The 19,942-nt window shown below is 35.1% G+C and overlaps 1 protein-coding gene across 1 annotated transcript; it reads left to right on the top strand.

The window, feature by feature from the left end:
- Positions 1 to 2,191: 2,191 nt before the first annotated feature.
- MS3_00007094 (uncharacterized protein) lies at positions 2,192 to 3,050 on the top strand (the record flags this gene model as incomplete). The annotated part of the gene is made up of 3 exons (XM_012945323.2): positions 2,192 to 2,506; positions 2,551 to 2,769; positions 2,829 to 3,050. The coding sequence occupies 3 exons, from the start codon at positions 2,192 to 2,194 to the stop codon at positions 3,048 to 3,050; spliced, it is 756 nt and encodes a 251-aa protein (XP_012800777.2).
- Positions 3,051 to 19,942: the final 16,892 nt, after the last annotated feature.

Raw genomic sequence — 19,942 nt, 5'->3', positions numbered from 1 at the left:
TGAAATGGTTCCAAGTACGTTTGTAATCAATGCCAACTGGTAATTTGATTACATATAGCTAAGTGAAACGATTGAAGAAGATCAAAATTATCTTACTCAATGGAGCATAACAAATAGTGTACATATTATCAACACACTAAACAACGCTCAATTTATTTCAAACTATCAATTCCAACCGTGGTATTGATACATGTGAACTACTCAACTTCCATATTTCCTTTCTGTTGCTTTCTCCTTATACAATTCAAAGACGTGAACTATTGAAAAATATTTATGATAATTCGAGATAGAACTAGTGACTGTGGTGTAATGTGGGATTTAGTAATTCTCACATCTATTCACTGCATTCTCCAGTGATCATGAATTAACCACCACTCACTCAAATAAGCCATTATACTGTGTACAAAGAGTAATGTGTTCTATTCAAATTAGAATCATGAACGCATTCATGTGAACATCACTCATCGTTCTGTACCGAAATCACAAACTGTCACTGGATCAATAAATCTATTTGATTTGACTTTATATTTCTTACTGCTCATTCTCATAATGGGAGACAATCGTCTTGAACACTGGATTCAATTTCAAATCACTACACTCGCCAACATTTTATTCACTTACTGATGTTCATCAGCTTACCTGTGGAGTTCGCTCAAAGTGATTGCTACTATGATACACTGATGGGAGGAGACATCATTTGTCAGACATTCCTATGTCTATCAGTAAACTTTGTAATTGAAAATATAAGTACATACTGGAGAAGCTCATGACAAATTGCACGAGTATTTCAACAAACTAGTGACACCAATCAGTACAAATCAAACCATAGAGATCATCTGCACTCATAAATCCGGTTAGTGATGCGCTGAACATCATCAACTTACTGGAGATAACTATGCAAACTGTTGGATATCGGATCAGAATTCTACAGGTTGAATAATATCGACAAAATCCGACAGTCAAACTTCTAACCATTGGTGAGGTCTTCGATGCACACCTCTGACGAGTCACACAATTGGACACGACAGCAGTCAAACGTATCCTTGTTTTAAATGAATGTCAAACTCAGATCAGTCTGTAATGTGAAGTACTACAAAATAACGATTGGCGTCCTTAATATTCTTTATTCAGGTCACAGGATAATCTTGTCCTCTATCTGGAAACTGTTCATTCATCTACTTGTGTGTATGTGTGCGTGTACCTATTGACCTCATGTTAGTTGCATTAAGATTACCACTGGTATTATTTCTCAATTATGTCGTGCATCAATGTTTCACACGTCCACTGTATATAATCCGCTTAACTTTGTATTCCACTCTGAACAGGCATTATGAACCTGATCGTATTCATGATGAGATGATTGGCTGAAACTCACAATGTGATTGTGAAATAAAAGTATAAAAGCAAATGTGTATGTGATCGGATGAAGTGGCAAAATATTCTATTGTACAGGTGAGTAATTGGAAGGTTCAGTACTCAATTGGCGTTTCATTATACTTTTCAGATTTACCTCTAAACAATGGATTCACACTGATGTATAGTTTATCAGTAATAGAAACAGTGAAATAATTCGCTAAGTTTCCCCTTCAGAATAGAACAGTGTAGTGCAATATTGAGAAACGAACAAAGCTAGAAATATGAAATGATAGATGCAACCTGGTGATCAAACGGTTAAGTACTCGATATGATACTCCACTTGATCACGGTAGAACACTAATCTGGAATTTCATACTCGAAAAACAAGTAACGTGCATCGAAAATGTACTTCTCACAGTTATTTAATTCGAGCTGGTTTCATGATAACTTAGAAGTTAAACAAAAGATACACATATCTGATAAATAATAAATAAATAGTGGATTTTCTTCGTTATTTGTAATCATAAATAGAAAACAGTAATTTAACCAACGTACTCGATGTCTTACACAAAGTCGAGTCTCTATGCAAATCGTAACAAAACAACTTCGAATATCTGACCACGTTGAATCGACCAGATGCCATCCTTGAACGCTTAAACTACAGAGCATTGATTGCGTACCGAACGATGTCTATGTATAACTCTAATCAATCCACCATAGTGCACGAACATCTCACACTGAACTGATAATACATTGTCAACTAAACTTCAATTAAAATTTCACTTTGCCTTGCAGATAAATAGTTCAACTGAATTTTAGACTGTTTCACCTCAGAATGGCAATTACAAATACTTCTGTTGCTGTTTTAATACTCACAACTATATTGCTCAATACTTGCAACGCTATGGATGAATACTCATCACAAACTGATGCAACTCAATCATCGACTATAAGCGATAGCATCATGACATATGATTTCAATGACGATTCGACTGCAATAACCCTCATGCAGCCAGGTGACTCGGTCAATTTAACTATGTTCAACTTCACGGAACCTGAATCTTCTCTATTTGAAGATTGGATTGAAGTATCAGATACATTTCGAGTTGAAGGACGGTCTATAGCTGCACTCGTACCACATACTGCTTATGTAAATCTTATTTATAGATATAATTTGACTAACACCATGTTTAGAATTACCAGTCGGCAGTATTCTTCTATCTACTCAATCCACAACCAGATGGATCAGGTTTCGCTGGTATCGACTACATATTGGATACCTGGGACTTGTCAAAATATACTGGTGTTGTAATTGATCTACATAGACAAGGTGAAAATTCCAACTTCAAATTGATCTTCTATGGAAACTGTTTGGAAATATTCACTTGTCAATCGTATGAGTCGTTTTTCGAGGTAATGTGGTATTCAAGTGTGTGGAATAATTCAATGTTATTTCTATGAAATCTTTGTAGACATCTGGAGAACGACAACGAATAGAATTGCCATTTAGTACATTCAAACCATACTTTCGTGGAGAACCGAAACCCGATTCACCACCTCTAGATTTAACTCAACTCTCCCGCTTCGGTATACAGGTGTATGGCGGTATCTTTGCATCGAGCAAGCAATCTGGTCCAGGTTCCATCGACATATTCACCATTTCAGCATACAAGCAAGCTCAAATGCCAGCTTAAACAAACCGAGCTTATAGGCATTATAGACAACTTGATATGTAGTGCTTATTGATACTATGATTATTTTAGATTGTATTAGTATGTTTTATCAATAAATACCATACATCTACCTGCGTGTTTTGAATGACTTCACAGTTATTTTACTGTTGACGGATGTCTTTGGATTATGAGCTTTTGAATAATCATGCAGTCACTGTACTATTAAATGCACTGTTTTAGACGAGGATGGAGACGATCAGTTCTCTTTCTCGAAAAATCATTGCATATCTAACAGTATGCATCCAATATCAAGGAAGTCCTACTACTTCAGTATGCATCAACTGATGTTGCTCAACTGTTTTGTGGATTGGGCATTTAGGCAGAGAACTCACCTGTGTACCCCTGAAAGTACCTGCTTCAGTCTCCAAAACCAGACTGTATCGCAGCCCACACATGAATCAAACGATAATTACCAATGAAAGAATTATTCTTGTTTCAACCCTCATTCTGTTATTGTTGATCACTCAACGAGGTGGTGTGGTTCCATTGCTCTAATACTAATGGGTTCTCAAACCGCAGCTAAAGCAACATTTGAAATCTGAGTTTCTTGTTTGTGTGCTCCGGTTCAGTTACATCCCCATAGGGATATCAATTGTCCAATCATACTTTAAAGCAATATTCATGGAGTTTATTTCACATGTCAACTCAAATGTGTCCTCAGTATGCTACATCAACAATTCTGGAAACAATGGAACGAATTGTACGTATACGCGACCAGAATGGACACTTTGGTCAGCTTTAATTATTAACCAAATATTTAGAGCTGTAATGACGAGGGATGTCACAAAGCTAATACCGATACTGGAACACGGTGTATTACGCGCCTACACTTGAGCGAGAAAGTATTTTAGGCCACAGACCTATATGTACAACTCCACGCCACAGGAAATTATTCCATTACTTAAACAACGAAATTCACTTGTCCTTCAAACCACTTCTGATTATCATCGTTTGACCTTCATATCAGGTTACGATTATTACAATTCTTAGGGAAACTCCTTTGTCATATCGATTGCTGATAAGTCTGTACCAAAACAAATTACAGGTAGTAAAGAGATCTTCTCATTCTTTGCATGTTCTCAGAGATAAATGTCCCTGTTGAGGTTATAGCTGTATTAAATATCATGTTATTAACAAAACGTGCTGGGATATATAATCTGAATAATACACAAATAACTATAGTCTGATTTATTTATGTATTAGGAATCAGGTGCGTGCCTAACAAATGTTCATTCCCTAATTAAGACACTATGACGGCGAGCTAAACATTTGATTGATTGAACACTTGTTTATTGGGTAGAGATTTTGTAACTTGCTTGAACAATTCTAATGTCAGCGATTGAAACTTGAATAATCCCAACGTTTTGTTCAGCTACTATGTATGAACTTCCTCAGGCTGATAGTTGAATTCATCAAAGAAATATATAGCGTTTTCAATAATCAAATTACATCAAATCTATATTGTGCCGTTCCAATTATATTGGGATGTTGATTTTCGAAAATAGAATGACATGAATTAGTTAAATGTGAATCATGTGGAAAGTTGACGGTGTGAAAATCAGTGACTGAAACGAATGATCTGTGTGTGTGTATGTATTGATGTTGTAAGATTGAGTTATTAATGAATGACATTCGGTGTTAACATCATTTTATACGATGGAAAAATAAAAGAACAATTGTTTCTGAATCATTGAAGTGCAAGTAAAATGAGGATCATCAAATACTGACACTATGACTAGTTGCACGATACAACATACATTTTCAACATTCAGTAAACTCACCACACGTATACATAGAACTATAAGATGGTGGGATTTCACTAACAGGGTTTCAATTTGCAATTAACGAAGATGAAAGGGTTTTGCTTGTACAGTATTCGCTCTTAATAGTCTAAAGCAACCTATCATCTCAAAGCATAATGACACATATCTAAACACTGAATGATCTTACATGAAATCTAATTCATACGTTTCAACTAACAGTTTGTTTAGCATGCATTCCAGAATATCATGTGTTCGGAACACTATTAGAGTTAAGTTGAGAAAGAGGAAATTGACCTGACGTGATCTATTAGGACGTTTAATAGCAGTTCACGAGCAATTGAGTCTGTTCACATTTAATTCGGTTAAGCCCTTTTGTTAACTAATCTTAAGGACTGAGTCATCCGTACAATAACAACTTATATAAATCATTGTACCTTCATTATTGTTGAGAATGTATGAATATGTATGCCTGAGTATTGCTTACTATGTACGCATATATATTCATTAGTCGCTTAGTTAAGTCGATGATTCATTCATTTACCTATATATACATGTACATTTAATCCTATTCACTCGACTCGCTCACTCACTAATTCACCTCTCAGCTTTGTGGTCTGACCTACCTGCTAAGAAACTGCAGTTGCCGCTTCCATTCGCCATTTCATTCAAAACACCATTGAGGTTTATATAATAACGGTTGAGACGGAGATTGGTTAGCGAAGCAACACCACTACAGTTTCACACATTTTTACAACATATTGAAACGCGAATTTGCTGGAAACAAATATTAACTAGATAAGTGTGCAAATGCGCATACATGTAACATGTGTAATGACATGCGCAAAATATTACGTAATGTTGACCAAATTTCCACTGACAAATCATTTCATGATTTGTTAGTGAGACAATGAAGAATATGGACTTCTTGTCAACTATTTATGTATAAAATAAGAACAAATGAAACACAAATGTCATGTGTACAATACAATAAACTAGTTTGTAGTAGCTCACTACAAGCCTCAACACAATAAGCAATGGCACTGTAACGAATACGCGCGACTGTCAGATATTCGAAATCGTATTTTTTATGTAGAATTTATTGGCTTCAAGTAGATGTATCTGTGTGTGTATTTAGGGAGTCTGAAAATCCAACTGATGTGTTTTACTTTAACTGCGATTGAATTCATTTGAATTGAATCGCCCAATTGTTTATTCTGCCGAATATTCACTGTGAAGATTTGGAATGCTAAGTACGATCCATTCATCTGATTAAGTCCAAATGAATCATTGCAGTGTTCATCTTGTGAGAAATTAAATAATCATATAACAGATGTAGGAGAACATGTATATCATGTTTAACTGACAACTTGCATCATCTGATATAAAAGAATAAAATATTTCCAGATAACCTCATAATTTATCTGATTTGTTTTCAATTCGATACGTATTGCATCATCTCAAATGATCTGGTTAGTCATACAAACAACGTAGATGACTGAAACAGATGTGGTTATCTTCTCAATTGAACACGCTGATAAAGAACAATCAATTGACTAATGTGTTAATTGCCTCGCAGCATAATCTATAGACTACTCACATTCCATCGTTCGCATATCTTCAATAGAAGCATGGAAAAGTCAATGAAATGGTTCCAAGTACGTTTGTAATCAATGCCAACTGGTAATTTGATTACATATAGCTAAGTGAAACGATTGAAGAAGATCAAAATTATCTTACTCAATGGAGCATAACAAATAGTGTACATATTATCAACACACTAAACAACGCTCAATTTATTTCAAACTATCAATTCCAACCGTGGTATTGATACATGTGAACTACTCAACTTCCATATTTCCTTTCTGTTGCTTTCTCCTTATACAATTCAAAGACGTGAACTATTGAAAAATATTTATGATAATTCGAGATAGAACTAGTGACTGTGGTGTAATGTGGGATTTAGTAATTCTCACATCTATTCACTGCATTCTCCAGTGATCATGAATTAACCACCACTCACTCAAATAAGCCATTATACTGTGTACAAAGAGTAATGTGTTCTATTCAAATTAGAATCATGAACGCATTCATGTGAACATCACTCATCGTTCTGTACCGAAATCACAAACTGTCACTGGATCAATAAATCTATTTGATTTGACTTTATATTTCTTACTGCTCATTCTCATAATGGGAGACAATCGTCTTGAACACTGGATTCAATTTCAAATCACTACACTCGCCAACATTTTATTCACTTACTGATGTTCATCAGCTTACCTGTGGAGTTCGCTCAAAGTGATTGCTACTATGATACACTGATGGGAGGAGACATCATTTGTCAGACATTCCTATGTCTATCAGTAAACTTTGTAATTGAAAATATAAGTACATACTGGAGAAGCTCATGACAAATTGCACGAGTATTTCAACAAACTAGTGACACCAATCAGTACAAATCAAACCATAGAGATCATCTGCACTCATAAATCCGGTTAGTGATGCGCTGAACATCATCAACTTACTGGAGATAACTATGCAAACTGTTGGATATCGGATCAGAATTCTACAGGTTGAATAATATCGACAAAATCCGACAGTCAAACTTCTAACCATTGGTGAGGTCTTCGATGCACACCTCTGACGAGTCACACAATTGGACACGACAGCAGTCAAACGTATCCTTGTTTTAAATGAATGTCAAACTCAGATCAGTCTGTAATGTGAAGTACTACAAAATAACGATTGGCGTCCTTAATATTCTTTATTCAGGTCACAGGATAATCTTGTCCTCTATCTGGAAACTGTTCATTCATCTACTTGTGTGTATGTGTGCGTGTACCTATTGACCTCATGTTAGTTGCATTAAGATTACCACTGGTATTATTTCTCAATTATGTCGTGCATCAATGTTTCACACGTCCACTGTATATAATCCGCTTAACTTTGTATTCCACTCTGAACAGGCATTATGAACCTGATCGTATTCATGATGAGATGATTGGCTGAAACTCACAATGTGATTGTGAAATAAAAGTATAAAAGCAAATGTGTATGTGATCGGATGAAGTGGCAAAATATTCTATTGTACAGGTGAGTAATTGGAAGGTTCAGTACTCAATTGGCGTTTCATTATACTTTTCAGATTTACCTCTAAACAATGGATTCACACTGATGTATAGTTTATCAGTAATAGAAACAGTGAAATAATTCGCTAAGTTTCCCCTTCAGAATAGAACAGTGTAGTGCAATATTGAGAAACGAACAAAGCTAGAAATATGAAATGATAGATGCAACCTGGTGATCAAACGGTTAAGTACTCGATATGATACTCCACTTGATCACGGTAGAACACTAATCTGGAATTTCATACTCGAAAAACAAGTAACGTGCATCGAAAATGTACTTCTCACAGTTATTTAATTCGAGCTGGTTTCATGATAACTTAGAAGTTAAACAAAAGATACACATATCTGATAAATAATAAATAAATAGTGGATTTTCTTCGTTATTTGTAATCATAAATAGAAAACAGTAATTTAACCAACGTACTCGATGTCTTACACAAAGTCGAGTCTCTATGCAAATCGTAACAAAACAACTTCGAATATCTGACCACGTTGAATCGACCAGATGCCATCCTTGAACGCTTAAACTACAGAGCATTGATTGCGTACCAAACGATGTCTATGTATAACTCTAATCAATCCACCATAGTGCACGAACATCTCACACTGAACTGATAATACATTGTCAACTAAACTTCAATTAAAATTTCACTTTGCCTTGCAGATAAATAGTTCAACTGAATTTTAGACTGTTTCACCTCAGAATGGCAATTACAAATACTTCTGTTGCTGTTTTAATACTCACAACTATATTGCTCAATACTTGCAACGCTATGGATGAATACTCATCACAAACTGATGCAACTCAATCATCGACTATAAGCGATAGCATCATGACATATGATTTCAATGACGATTCGACTGCAATAACCCTCATGCAGCCAGGTGACTCGGTCAATTTAACTATGTTCAACTTCACGGAACCTGAATCTTCTCTATTTGAAGATTGGATTGAAGTATCAGATACATTTCGAGTTGAAGGACGGTCTATAGCTGCACTCGTACCACATACTGCTTATGTAAATCTTATTTATAGATATAATTTGACTAACACCATGTTTAGAATTACCAGTCGGCAGTATTCTTCTATCTACTCAATCCACAACCAGATGGATCAGGTTTCGCTGGTATCGACTACATATTGGATACCTGGGACTTGTCAAAATATACTGGTGTTGTAATTGATCTACATAGACAAGGTGAAAATTCCAACTTCAAATTGATCTTCTATGGAAACTGTTTGGAAATATTCACTTGTCAATCGTATGAGTCGTTTTTCGAGGTAATGTGGTATTCAAGTGTGTGGAATAATTCAATGTTATTTCTATGAAATCTTTGTAGACATCTGGAGAACGACAACGAATAGAATTGCCATTTAGTACATTCAAACCATACTTTCGTGGAGAACCGAAACCCGATTCACCACCTCTAGATTTAACTCAACTCTCCCGCTTCGGTATACAGGTGTATGGCGGTATCTTTGCATCGAGCAAGCAATCTGGTCCAGGTTCCATCGACATATTCACCATTTCAGCATACAAGCAAGCTCAAATGCCAGCTTAAACAAACCGAGCTTATAGGCATTATAGACAACTTGATATGTAGTGCTTATTGATACTATGATTATTTTAGATTGTATTAGTATGTTTTATCAATAAATACCATACATCTACCTGCGTGTTTTGAATGACTTCACAGTTATTTTACTGTTGACGGATGTCTTTGGATTATGAGCTTTTGAATAATCATGCAGTCACTGTACTATTAAATGCACTGTTTTAGACGAGGATGGAGACGATCAGTTCTCTTTCTCGAAAAATCATTGCATATCTAACAGTATGCATCCAATATCAAGGAAGTCCTACTACTTCAGTATGCATCAACTGATGTTGCTCAACTGTTTTGTGGATTGGGCATTTAGGCAGAGAACTCACCTGTGTACCCCTGAAAGTACCTGCTTCAGTCTCCAAAACCAGACTGTATCGCAGCCCACACATGAATCAAACGATAATTACCAATGAAAGAATTATTCTTGTTTCAACCCTCATTCTGTTATTGTTGATCACTCAACGAGGTGGTGTGGTTCCATTGCTCTAATACTAATGGGTTCTCAAACCGCAGCTAAAGCAACATTTGAAATCTGAGTTTCTTGTTTGTGTGCTCCGGTTCAGTTACATCCCCATAGGGATATCAATTGTCCAATCATACTTTAAAGCAATATTCATGGAGTTTATTTCACATGTCAACTCAAATGTGTCCTCAGTATGCTACATCAACAATTCTGGAAACAATGGAACGAATTGTACGTATACGCGACCAGAATGGACACTTTGGTCAGCTTTAATTATTAACCAAATATTTAGAGCTGTAATGACGAGGGATGTCACAAAGCTAATACCGATACTGGAACACGGTGTATTACGCGCCTACACTTGAGCGAGAAAGTATTTTAGGCCACAGACCTATATGTACAACTCCACGCCACAGGAAATTATTCCATTACTTAAACAACGAAATTCACTTGTCCTTCAAACCACTTCTGATTATCATCGTTTGACCTTCATATCAGGTTACGATTATTACAATTCTTAGGGAAACTCCTTTGTCATATCGATTGCTGATAAGTCTGTACCAAAACAAATTACAGGTAGTAAAGAGATCTTCTCATTCTTTGCATGTTCTCAGAGATAAATGTCCCTGTTGAGGTTATAGCTGTATTAAATATCATGTTATTAACAAAACGTGCTGGGATATATAATCTGAATAATACACAAATAACTATAGTCTGATTTATTTATGTATTAGGAATCAGGTGCGTGCCTAACAAATGTTCATTCCCTAATTAAGACACTATGACGGCGAGCTAAACATTTGATTGATTGAACACTTGTTTATTGGGTAGAGATTTTGTAACTTGCTTGAACAATTCTAATGTCAGCGATTGAAACTTGAATAATCCCAACGTTTTGTTCAGCTACTATGTATGAACTTCCTCAGGCTGATAGTTGAATTCATCAAAGAAATATATAGCGTTTTCAATAATCAAATTACATCAAATCTATATTGTGCCGTTCCAATTATATTGGGATGTTGATTTTCGAAAATAGAATGACATGAATTAGTTAAATGTGAATCATGTGGAAAGTTGACGGTGTGAAAATCAGTGACTGAAACGAATGATCTGTGTGTGTGTATGTATTGATGTTGTAAGATTGAGTTATTAATGAATGACATTCGGTGTTAACATCATTTTATACGATGGAAAAATAAAAGAACAATTGTTTCTGAATCATTGAAGTGCAAGTAAAATGAGGATCATCAAATACTGACACTATGACTAGTTGCACGATACAACATACATTTTCAACATTCAGTAAACTCACCACACGTATACATAGAACTATAAGATGGTGAGATTTCACTAACAGGGTTTCAATTTGCAATTAACGAAGGTGAAAGGGTTTTGCTTGTACAGTATTCGCTCTTAATAGTCTAAAGCAACCTATCATCTCAAAGCATAATGACACATATCTAAACACTGAATGATCTTACATGAAATCTAATTCATACGTTTCAACTAACAGTTTGTTTAGCATGCATTCCAGAATATCATGTGTTCGGAACACTATTAGAGTTAAGTTGAGAAAGAGGAAATTGACCTGACGTGATCTATTAGGACGTTTAATAGCAGTTCACGAACAATTGAGTCTGTTCACATTTAATTCGGTTAAGCCCTTTTGTTAACTAATCTTAAGGACTGAGTCATCCGTACAATAACAACTTATATAAATCATTGTACCTTCATTATTGTTGAGAATGTATGAATATGTATGCCTGAGTATTGCTTACTATGTACGCATATATATTCATTAGTCGCTTAGTTAAGTCGATGATTCATTCATTTACCTATATATACATGTACATTTAATCCTATTCACTCGACTCGCTCACTCACTAATTCACCTCTCAGCTTTGTGGTCTGACCTACCTGCTAAGAAACTGCAGTTGCCGCTTCCATTCGCCATTTCATTCAAAACACCATTGAGGTTTATATAATAACGGTTGAGACGGAGATTGGTTAGCGAAGCAACACCACTACAGTTTCACACATTTTTACAACATATTGAAACGCGAATTTGCTGGAAACAAATATTAACTAGATAAGTGTGCAAATGCGCATACATGTAACATGTGTAATGACATGCGCAAAATATTACGTAATGTTGACCAAATTTCCACTGACAAATCATTTCATGATTTGTTAGTGAGACAATGAAGAATATGGACTTCTTGTCAACTATTTATGTATAAAATAAGAACAAATGAAACACAAATGTCATGTGTACAATACAATAAACTAGTTTGTAGTAGCTCACTACAAGCCTCAACACAATAAGCAATGGCACTGTAACGAATACGCGCGACTGTCAGATATTCGAAATCGTATTTTTTTTATGTAGAATTTATTGGCTTCAAGTAGATGTATCTGTGTGTGTATTTAGGGAGTCTGAAAATCCAACTGATGTGTTTTACTTTAACTGCGATTGAATTCATTTGAATTGAATCGCCCAATTGTTTATTCTGCCGAATATTCACTGTGAAGATTTGGAATGCTAAGTACGATCCATTCATCTGATTAAGTCCAAATGAATCATTGCAGTGTTCATCTTGTGAGAAATTAAATAATCATATAACAGATGTAGGAGAACATGTATATCATGTTTAACTGACAACTTGCATCATCTGATATAAAAGAATAAAATATTTCCAGATAACCTCATAATTTATCTGATTTGTTTTCAATTCGATACGTATTGCATCATCTCAAATGATCTGGTTAGTCATACAAACAACGTAGATGACTGAAACAGATGTGGTTATCTTCTCAATTGAACACGCTGATAAAGAACAATCAATTGACTAATGTGTTAATTGCCTCGCAGCATAATCTATAGACTACTCACATTCCATCGTTCGCATATCTTCAATAGAAGCATGGAAAAGTCAATGAAATGGTTCCAAGTACGTTTGTAAACAATGCCAACTGGTAATTTGATTACATATAGCTAAGTGAAACGATTGAAGAAGATCAAAATTATCTTACTCAATGGAGCATAACAAATAGTGTACATATTATCAACACACTAAACAACGCTCAATTTATTTCAAACTATCAATTCCAAACGTTTTATTCTTATTATTATTCATAAACATCTTATGGGTAAATAAGTGTTGTGAAGAAACCATTTCGGGTTTCTTTAAATAAAATGCAATAATACACAATTTTCATGATTCTCAGCATTATACTTGCTATTTAGAAAATAGATTTTGAGGAATAATAATAGAATATGAATAATAATAAATCGGGTCTGTGCATTTATGAAGAATATTGAATTGATTTTAATGAAGGAAATGGAGAAAATAAGAGAATAGAATTAAGGGAGACGTGAAATACGCAAACAGTCTAATAGGCGTGTTTATGAACACAGAACAAGAATAAACGACTATGTGTGTATCGTTAAATTAGTAAGAAAAAAGAATTAAGCAATAATAACTTATTATTGTAGTAAGATATAACACTAGAATAAATATTTGTGCAGTCACATAGCTTGGAGTGATGCAATGAAAGTCTCAATTAAGTGAATAGGATAATAAAATATCAATATGTATGAGTAGTCATATATGCATAGTGAAGATAAAACGAATCTGAGAAGTTAATTAAAGTGTAACACAAGTTATTGTTTTAATTAAAAACTTCATAATCTTAAGAATAATATTTATTTAGAGGGAAAGAATGGAGTGAAAAGAAGTAAACACTTAGTGAAAAGTTTTGATCCATGATAAGAATAATAATTGTGTAATAAATATCAACCACAGAAGGAAACCAGCAATTAAAAAAATAGAATAAAAATCCGGAAAAATAATGATATTAATAACAGTAATAATTATAGATACAAACATAAGCAGACTTCATACATTAAGATGAATAGAAATAAAATAGACGTGAAAAGATTTATCGGTTTTATTTTGCTTTTCAAGCAATTAAATGGATGACGGACCTTGTTTGTATAAATCATTATTGAATACATTGATATTCAATAGGTGACATAATCCACTTTCGGGAAAAAAATCGTCAAGGAGACATTTGAACCGGGTTGTAGTTTCACTGCAACGGAGGTTCACTGGCAGTCTGTTCCACATGGTTGAGTAGCGAATAAGGAAAAAATTCTGACGTAAGTTTGTGTGGGTTCCTGGAATCACTAGAATATTCTCCTTATTGCGTAGATTGTGGGATGATATCATAAGGTATGAAGGGGTGGATACCGAAGAGTAGGAAATACTGTTATTAAGCCGGTAGATAAAGACAAGATTTAATTTGATACGTCTGATCCAAAGAGGTTCTAAGTTGAGTTGTTGACATCTTTGGTAATAATCTTTGTTATAGGAATACCCCAGAACAGCTTTGGTGAACTTTCTTTGAACACCTTCAATTCAAATCAGGTCATTATGTCTGCAATTACTGTAAACTAAAATACCATATTCAAGAATGGGTAAGATACATTTTCTGTATAGTAACAATCTCGATTCGATATTATTGAAGTTTATCATTATCAATCCGATGAGCTTTCTAGCTTTGGATACTTGAGATATGTGTTCAGAAAAGTTCAGACTGTTGCTATATCTAAAACCCAGGTCACGAACAGTGTTGAGAGGTTTGAGTGTATGTGTGTGTACAGTCAGATTTAAGTTAAGACAGCGACCAATGTGAATAAATCCACTTTTTTCAACATTAAGTGGCATATTCCACGAAATAGTCCATTCGTACAACTTGTTTATTTCCTCTTGGATTACCGCTGAAATATAGCTTTCTTTGGTGGGAGAAGAGAATGAATACACTAGTTTCAGGTCATCAGCAAAAAGGAAAGGCTTACCATACAGAAAGAGGGAACACACATCATTGATAAAAAGGAGAAAGAGTAATGGACCAACCACACTTCCTTGTATAACCCCGCCGGTTACATTCACAGGTTTAGAGTAGCAAGATCCAAAGCGAACGATTTGGCTACGTTCTTCTAAAAAAGATTTGAGCCAAGATAAAATGGGATTCTGTATGCCAAATGAAGAGAGTTTTAAAAGAAGAAGTTTGCGTGAGACACTTTCGAAAGCCTTACTAAAATCGAAGTAAAGAATTATCACTGACTGACCAACATCTCTTCTCTGGGTAATTTGATCAAAAAACTCCAGCTGCGATGTGAAACATGAGCGTTTAGTCATAAACCCGTGTTGGGATGGGCTGATCAGACTAGCCGAAAATAAAAATGATAGTAGCTGTTCGTGGATGATTTTTTCCATGGTTTTTGAGAGCACAGATGTCAAATTAATTGGCCTATAGTTAATAATATCACTACGTGGTCCTGTTTTGAATCTAGGGGTGATAAGGGATGTTTTACATACAGATGGATAGGTCCCATATTCCATAGATAGATTAAAAGGTTTTAAACAAAATAGTGGAAATTCTCTACATCCATATTTCATAAATGATGAAGGTATCCTGTCAGGTCCACCATCATAAGACTTTTTCAGGGCAGCTATGGCCTGCTTGATGTTGGAGGGTGTAAAATCAATTTTCGACAGATGTCTGGATGTCAGCATTGGAAAAGTAATGATGGAGTTTTCAGTTCCAGTTTTGTAGCACTGCGAGAAGTGCTTGCTGAATTGTTCGCATATAGTATTCGGGTCGTTAACAATGCTTCCGTTAACTACGAAGAATTTAGTCGTGCCAAGGGAATTTGACTTTACACGGCATTTAAAAAGCCGAAGTATTGATAATGCTGGGCTTTTACTATGTGGAGCTTTATTTTCTATATTCATAAAATACTTACGTTTAGATGAAGCATTTCTGTTGATTAATTTAAGTATACTCTGAAGTGCATACACATCATTCTGCTCGTAGTAGCGGCATTTTAATTTCCTCAGCTTTCTTTTAAAAGTATTTTGGCCCCTATTAGCATTATGAGCCACACGGCCAATAACTGGAGCAGTGCAGTCAAGACAATATATCAGGTTGTGGTATAGATTGGAAAGCTCAATGTCAACATTATTTGTGGTAAAATAAGTTTCCCATGGTAAACATTGAATGAGAGTTCCAGTCCGTTTCTATGTTTGTTGATCAAAATATCTGCTTTGGTACATCAATGAAGCTTTAGATTTCAATTGTATGGCGTTTTAAGAGTGAATAATACTCAATACAACTCTATGGTCACTCATAAAAACTCATGACTGGTATGTACTGAGATAGAGTCTGTGTTGATTGTGAACATTAAATCAAGTGTATTGTTCCCCCTGGTTGTTTTTCGGACCTGTTGAACCCATCCACAAATTTATAATGTTTCAACTAGCTTGTTATATCGACCTGGTACCGGTGTCAAGCCCCATGTAACTTTTGGCAGAATAAAATCACCTCCGATGATTTTAAAAGTATGCGGTTGGTGCGAAGCAATGGAAAATATGTTTGTTAGTAATTTGTCAAACTTAGTATCCGCATGAGGTGGTCTATATATGCATCCCAATAGAAAATAATTTTAGTATCCACAGTTTACAGTAACCCAAGTGGAGTCGTCTATAGCATCAAGGGATTTATCCTCAAATTTGCACGCTTGAATGTCTGAACGGACATAGATAATTGTACTGCCTCCTATTCCATAACATCAATCGGTTCTAAAGAAAACGTAGTTATCTACATTCAAGGAATGAACGGATATAGATGAATTACACCACGTTTCCGTAATAAGTACAATGGTTGGATTTACAAGGAATAAAAGAGTTTTAAGATGAATAATTTTATTAGACAGAGAGCGGGCATTGAACGAAAGAATAAGAAACTCAGGGTCATCATAGTGAAGCAGGTTAGAGTATTAATCGCATTTGGTAGTTCCATGAATACTCATAAGATTAGCTAAGGTAAGAGTTGTGTTGCGAGGGGAAATAGATTCAACCACTTTGTCATCATGTGAAATATGTTTACCGTTGCCGGCAGGAAAGCCGGCGGAATTACAAATAAAGTCTTCTCATTGTTATTGGATATAACATCTGATTAAGGCATACTGTACATATTGGGAGCCGGACCAAGAAGGCTATCAGGTCTATGGTTGTGACCAAGTGGCCAATTACAATTCAGATAACTATTTATACCTGACGTATGGGTAACGTGTTTAAGACGTTTATTTCCAAGGTTTGTGGTTGATTTCGGCTTCTTCATAAGTTGGAGAGGATTGTGTGCTGTTAAACATACTTGCGATGGTTTGCGAGGTTCGAATATATCAACGTTAAGTGCGTGGTCAGTTATATGAATGTTATGATTAGTTTTCCTGTTATCCGTTGCACAGTTACTGTAACTGGGTGTTGCACTAACAGGGGTTTGGATTGTGTTATCCCATTCTTCATCAGCACAACTACTTCGGGTTGAATCTAAGTCAACATTCTTAAGGGGATGGACACCACCTACATCGGGATTACTTTCTTCTAGGTTTTGAACTTTATGAGATTCAGAAGAATTTTTCGGTGGCGGCAAAGTTGTTAAGCTAGACGTCCTCTTAGAATCGGACTTAACTTTACAACCATTAGGATTATGATGCGTTTGAGAGTTTGACGCTGATGGTCTGTAGTTATCTCTTCCTGCTTTTCGCTGACATGGTGTTTTATCCGGAAGAGTCTTAATATCCTTGAGAATCTGTTTTTGTCTCAATGAATTGGAGGAATTTAAAAATTCACTGGCATCTACAGATGAGTTGAATTTGAACAAGATCTGTGAGTGCATACCAGGATGACTTCTTTTTAATCTTGTGCATACACATGGTACGTGTGTCATATTGCTGGCTCTAAGCAGACTAGATTTGATATTTTTAAGGGCATATGTATCCGGTAAATTAAACACAATTCCATTGTTAGATCGTCTTATTCTTTCAAATACCTCTGATGCAACACGATCTAGGAAAATATTTATGTCATTCATTTGATCTGGAGTCTCTGTGAGGTTGGGGTTGATGAGATATTTAAGCGGTTTGAGAATGTTCATGTCTACTTGCAACTTTTTTATAGCATCCATATGGTTGCAGTTGCGATTATCATCACTGTTTACCATCAGAGTTTTCAACATGTCTGGAATGGAGACAACTGGTAAAAGCTTGTCTGCTTCCGGATGAACGGAGTGGCTCGTCTCGTTGAAACTGTTGGAAATCGTGTCAGTAGTCGTGTTAAATTGTGTCTTTTTCCTACGTTTGGCTGAACGCCTAGGAGCAGGGGTCCTCATTTTCTTTTGTGGCATGATAAGAAAGTGACGTATAGCAAGTGGTTTGAACAGAATGTTGGAAATAGGGGTGAAAAAATCAATTCCGAGGGCTCAAGTTAGTCTAAAAATCAAAATCTATGTTTTAACCAAGAGTGAATGTATCGTGAGAATTAGTGGTGTTAAAAACAAAAGATGACAATGGCAAGAAGATAGTAGTGGAGATGAAGTATTTATATCAGTATCTGTGTGGAGGCAAAATAGAATATAAAGGAGCAAGTTGTATAAATTTTAACATATATGACACGAAAGATAGCCTTATATAGTAAAGTAGTTTAGAAATGTCGATAATTAGTATCAACCAATCAAAAAAGTACGGTACGTGATACATATATAAACTGAAAGTCCGTATTAGTAAAAATTGGGAGGTGCAGAGATAAGTAGTTTAGAGGATTATTACCGTCTAAGATTATTATGTTGCTTCTTGAACAAATATATGAAACAGCTTTTTGGAAAAAAGACACTGTCAAAAAAAACTATGACAGACTCACCGAATTGGACAGGTAATTTTGGAAATGAAATAATTTATAGTATCCAAATACGATGATAGTTCATAAAATAGTGAATACAGTCCTTTAACATATACGGTTATATATATTTCTTGATATTAGGTAGAGGTTTGAATAGATCGTGTAGATACATAAAGTACGTGAGTAAAAGCATTCAAATACGATATAACCATATATTCCTTAAGAAATAGAATACAGATATGAAATGCAAATCTTCGTCAAATATGATTATATATGGTTTCAAAGTGACAGAGTATAGTTTGATCGCATACACAAAATGAATATATGTAATTATATGATTATGAATTATTGTATGAATATGATCATAAATACTGTAAGTTGAACTCAAAACTTATCATATGCCATGAAATTCACAGTTTATATGTTAATAGTTAAGAATAGAGTTATCTTTCATAATTCCAAGAAAAAATAATTCATCCAGCTATGCGAGACTCCTGGAAAAATAAAACTAAAAACCTCGGGCTGAAAGTAACGTCCAGTCCGTAGCGCGCGGTGACTTGATCAGTCTGCAATGTAGAGTACGAGAAAATATCTACTGTTGTCCTTAATATTCATTAATCAGGTCACAGGATAATCTTGTCCTCTATCTGGAAACTGTTCATTCATCTACTTGTGTGTATGTGTGCGTGTACCTATTGACCTCATGTTAGTTGCATTAAGATTACCACTGGTATTATTTCTCAATTATGTCGTGCATCAATGTTTCACACGTCCACTGTATATAATCCGCTTAACTTTGTATTCCACTCTGAACAGGCATTATGAACCTGATCGTATTCATGATGAGATGATTGGCTGAAACTCACAATGTGATTGTGAAATAAAAGTATAAAAGCAAATGTGTATGTGATCGGATGAAGTGGCAAAATATTCTATTGTACAGGTGAGTAATTGGAAGGTTCAGTACTCAATTGGCGTTTCATTACACTTTTCAGATTTACCTCTAAACAATGGATTCACACTGATGTATAGTTTATCAGTAATAGAAACAGTGAAATAATTCGCTAAGTTTCCCCTTCAGAATAGAACAGTGTAGTGCAATATTGAGAAACGAACAAAGCTAGAAATATGAAATGATAGATGCAAC

The sequence above is a fragment of the Schistosoma haematobium genome, chromosome 2 (assembly GCF_000699445.3).
Source record: "Schistosoma haematobium chromosome 2, whole genome shotgun sequence".
Classification (NCBI taxonomy): domain Eukaryota; kingdom Metazoa; phylum Platyhelminthes; class Trematoda; order Strigeidida; family Schistosomatidae; genus Schistosoma; species Schistosoma haematobium.
The sequence above is the reverse complement of the archived record's forward strand: the minus strand, read 5'-3'. Positions and strand labels throughout refer to the sequence as shown.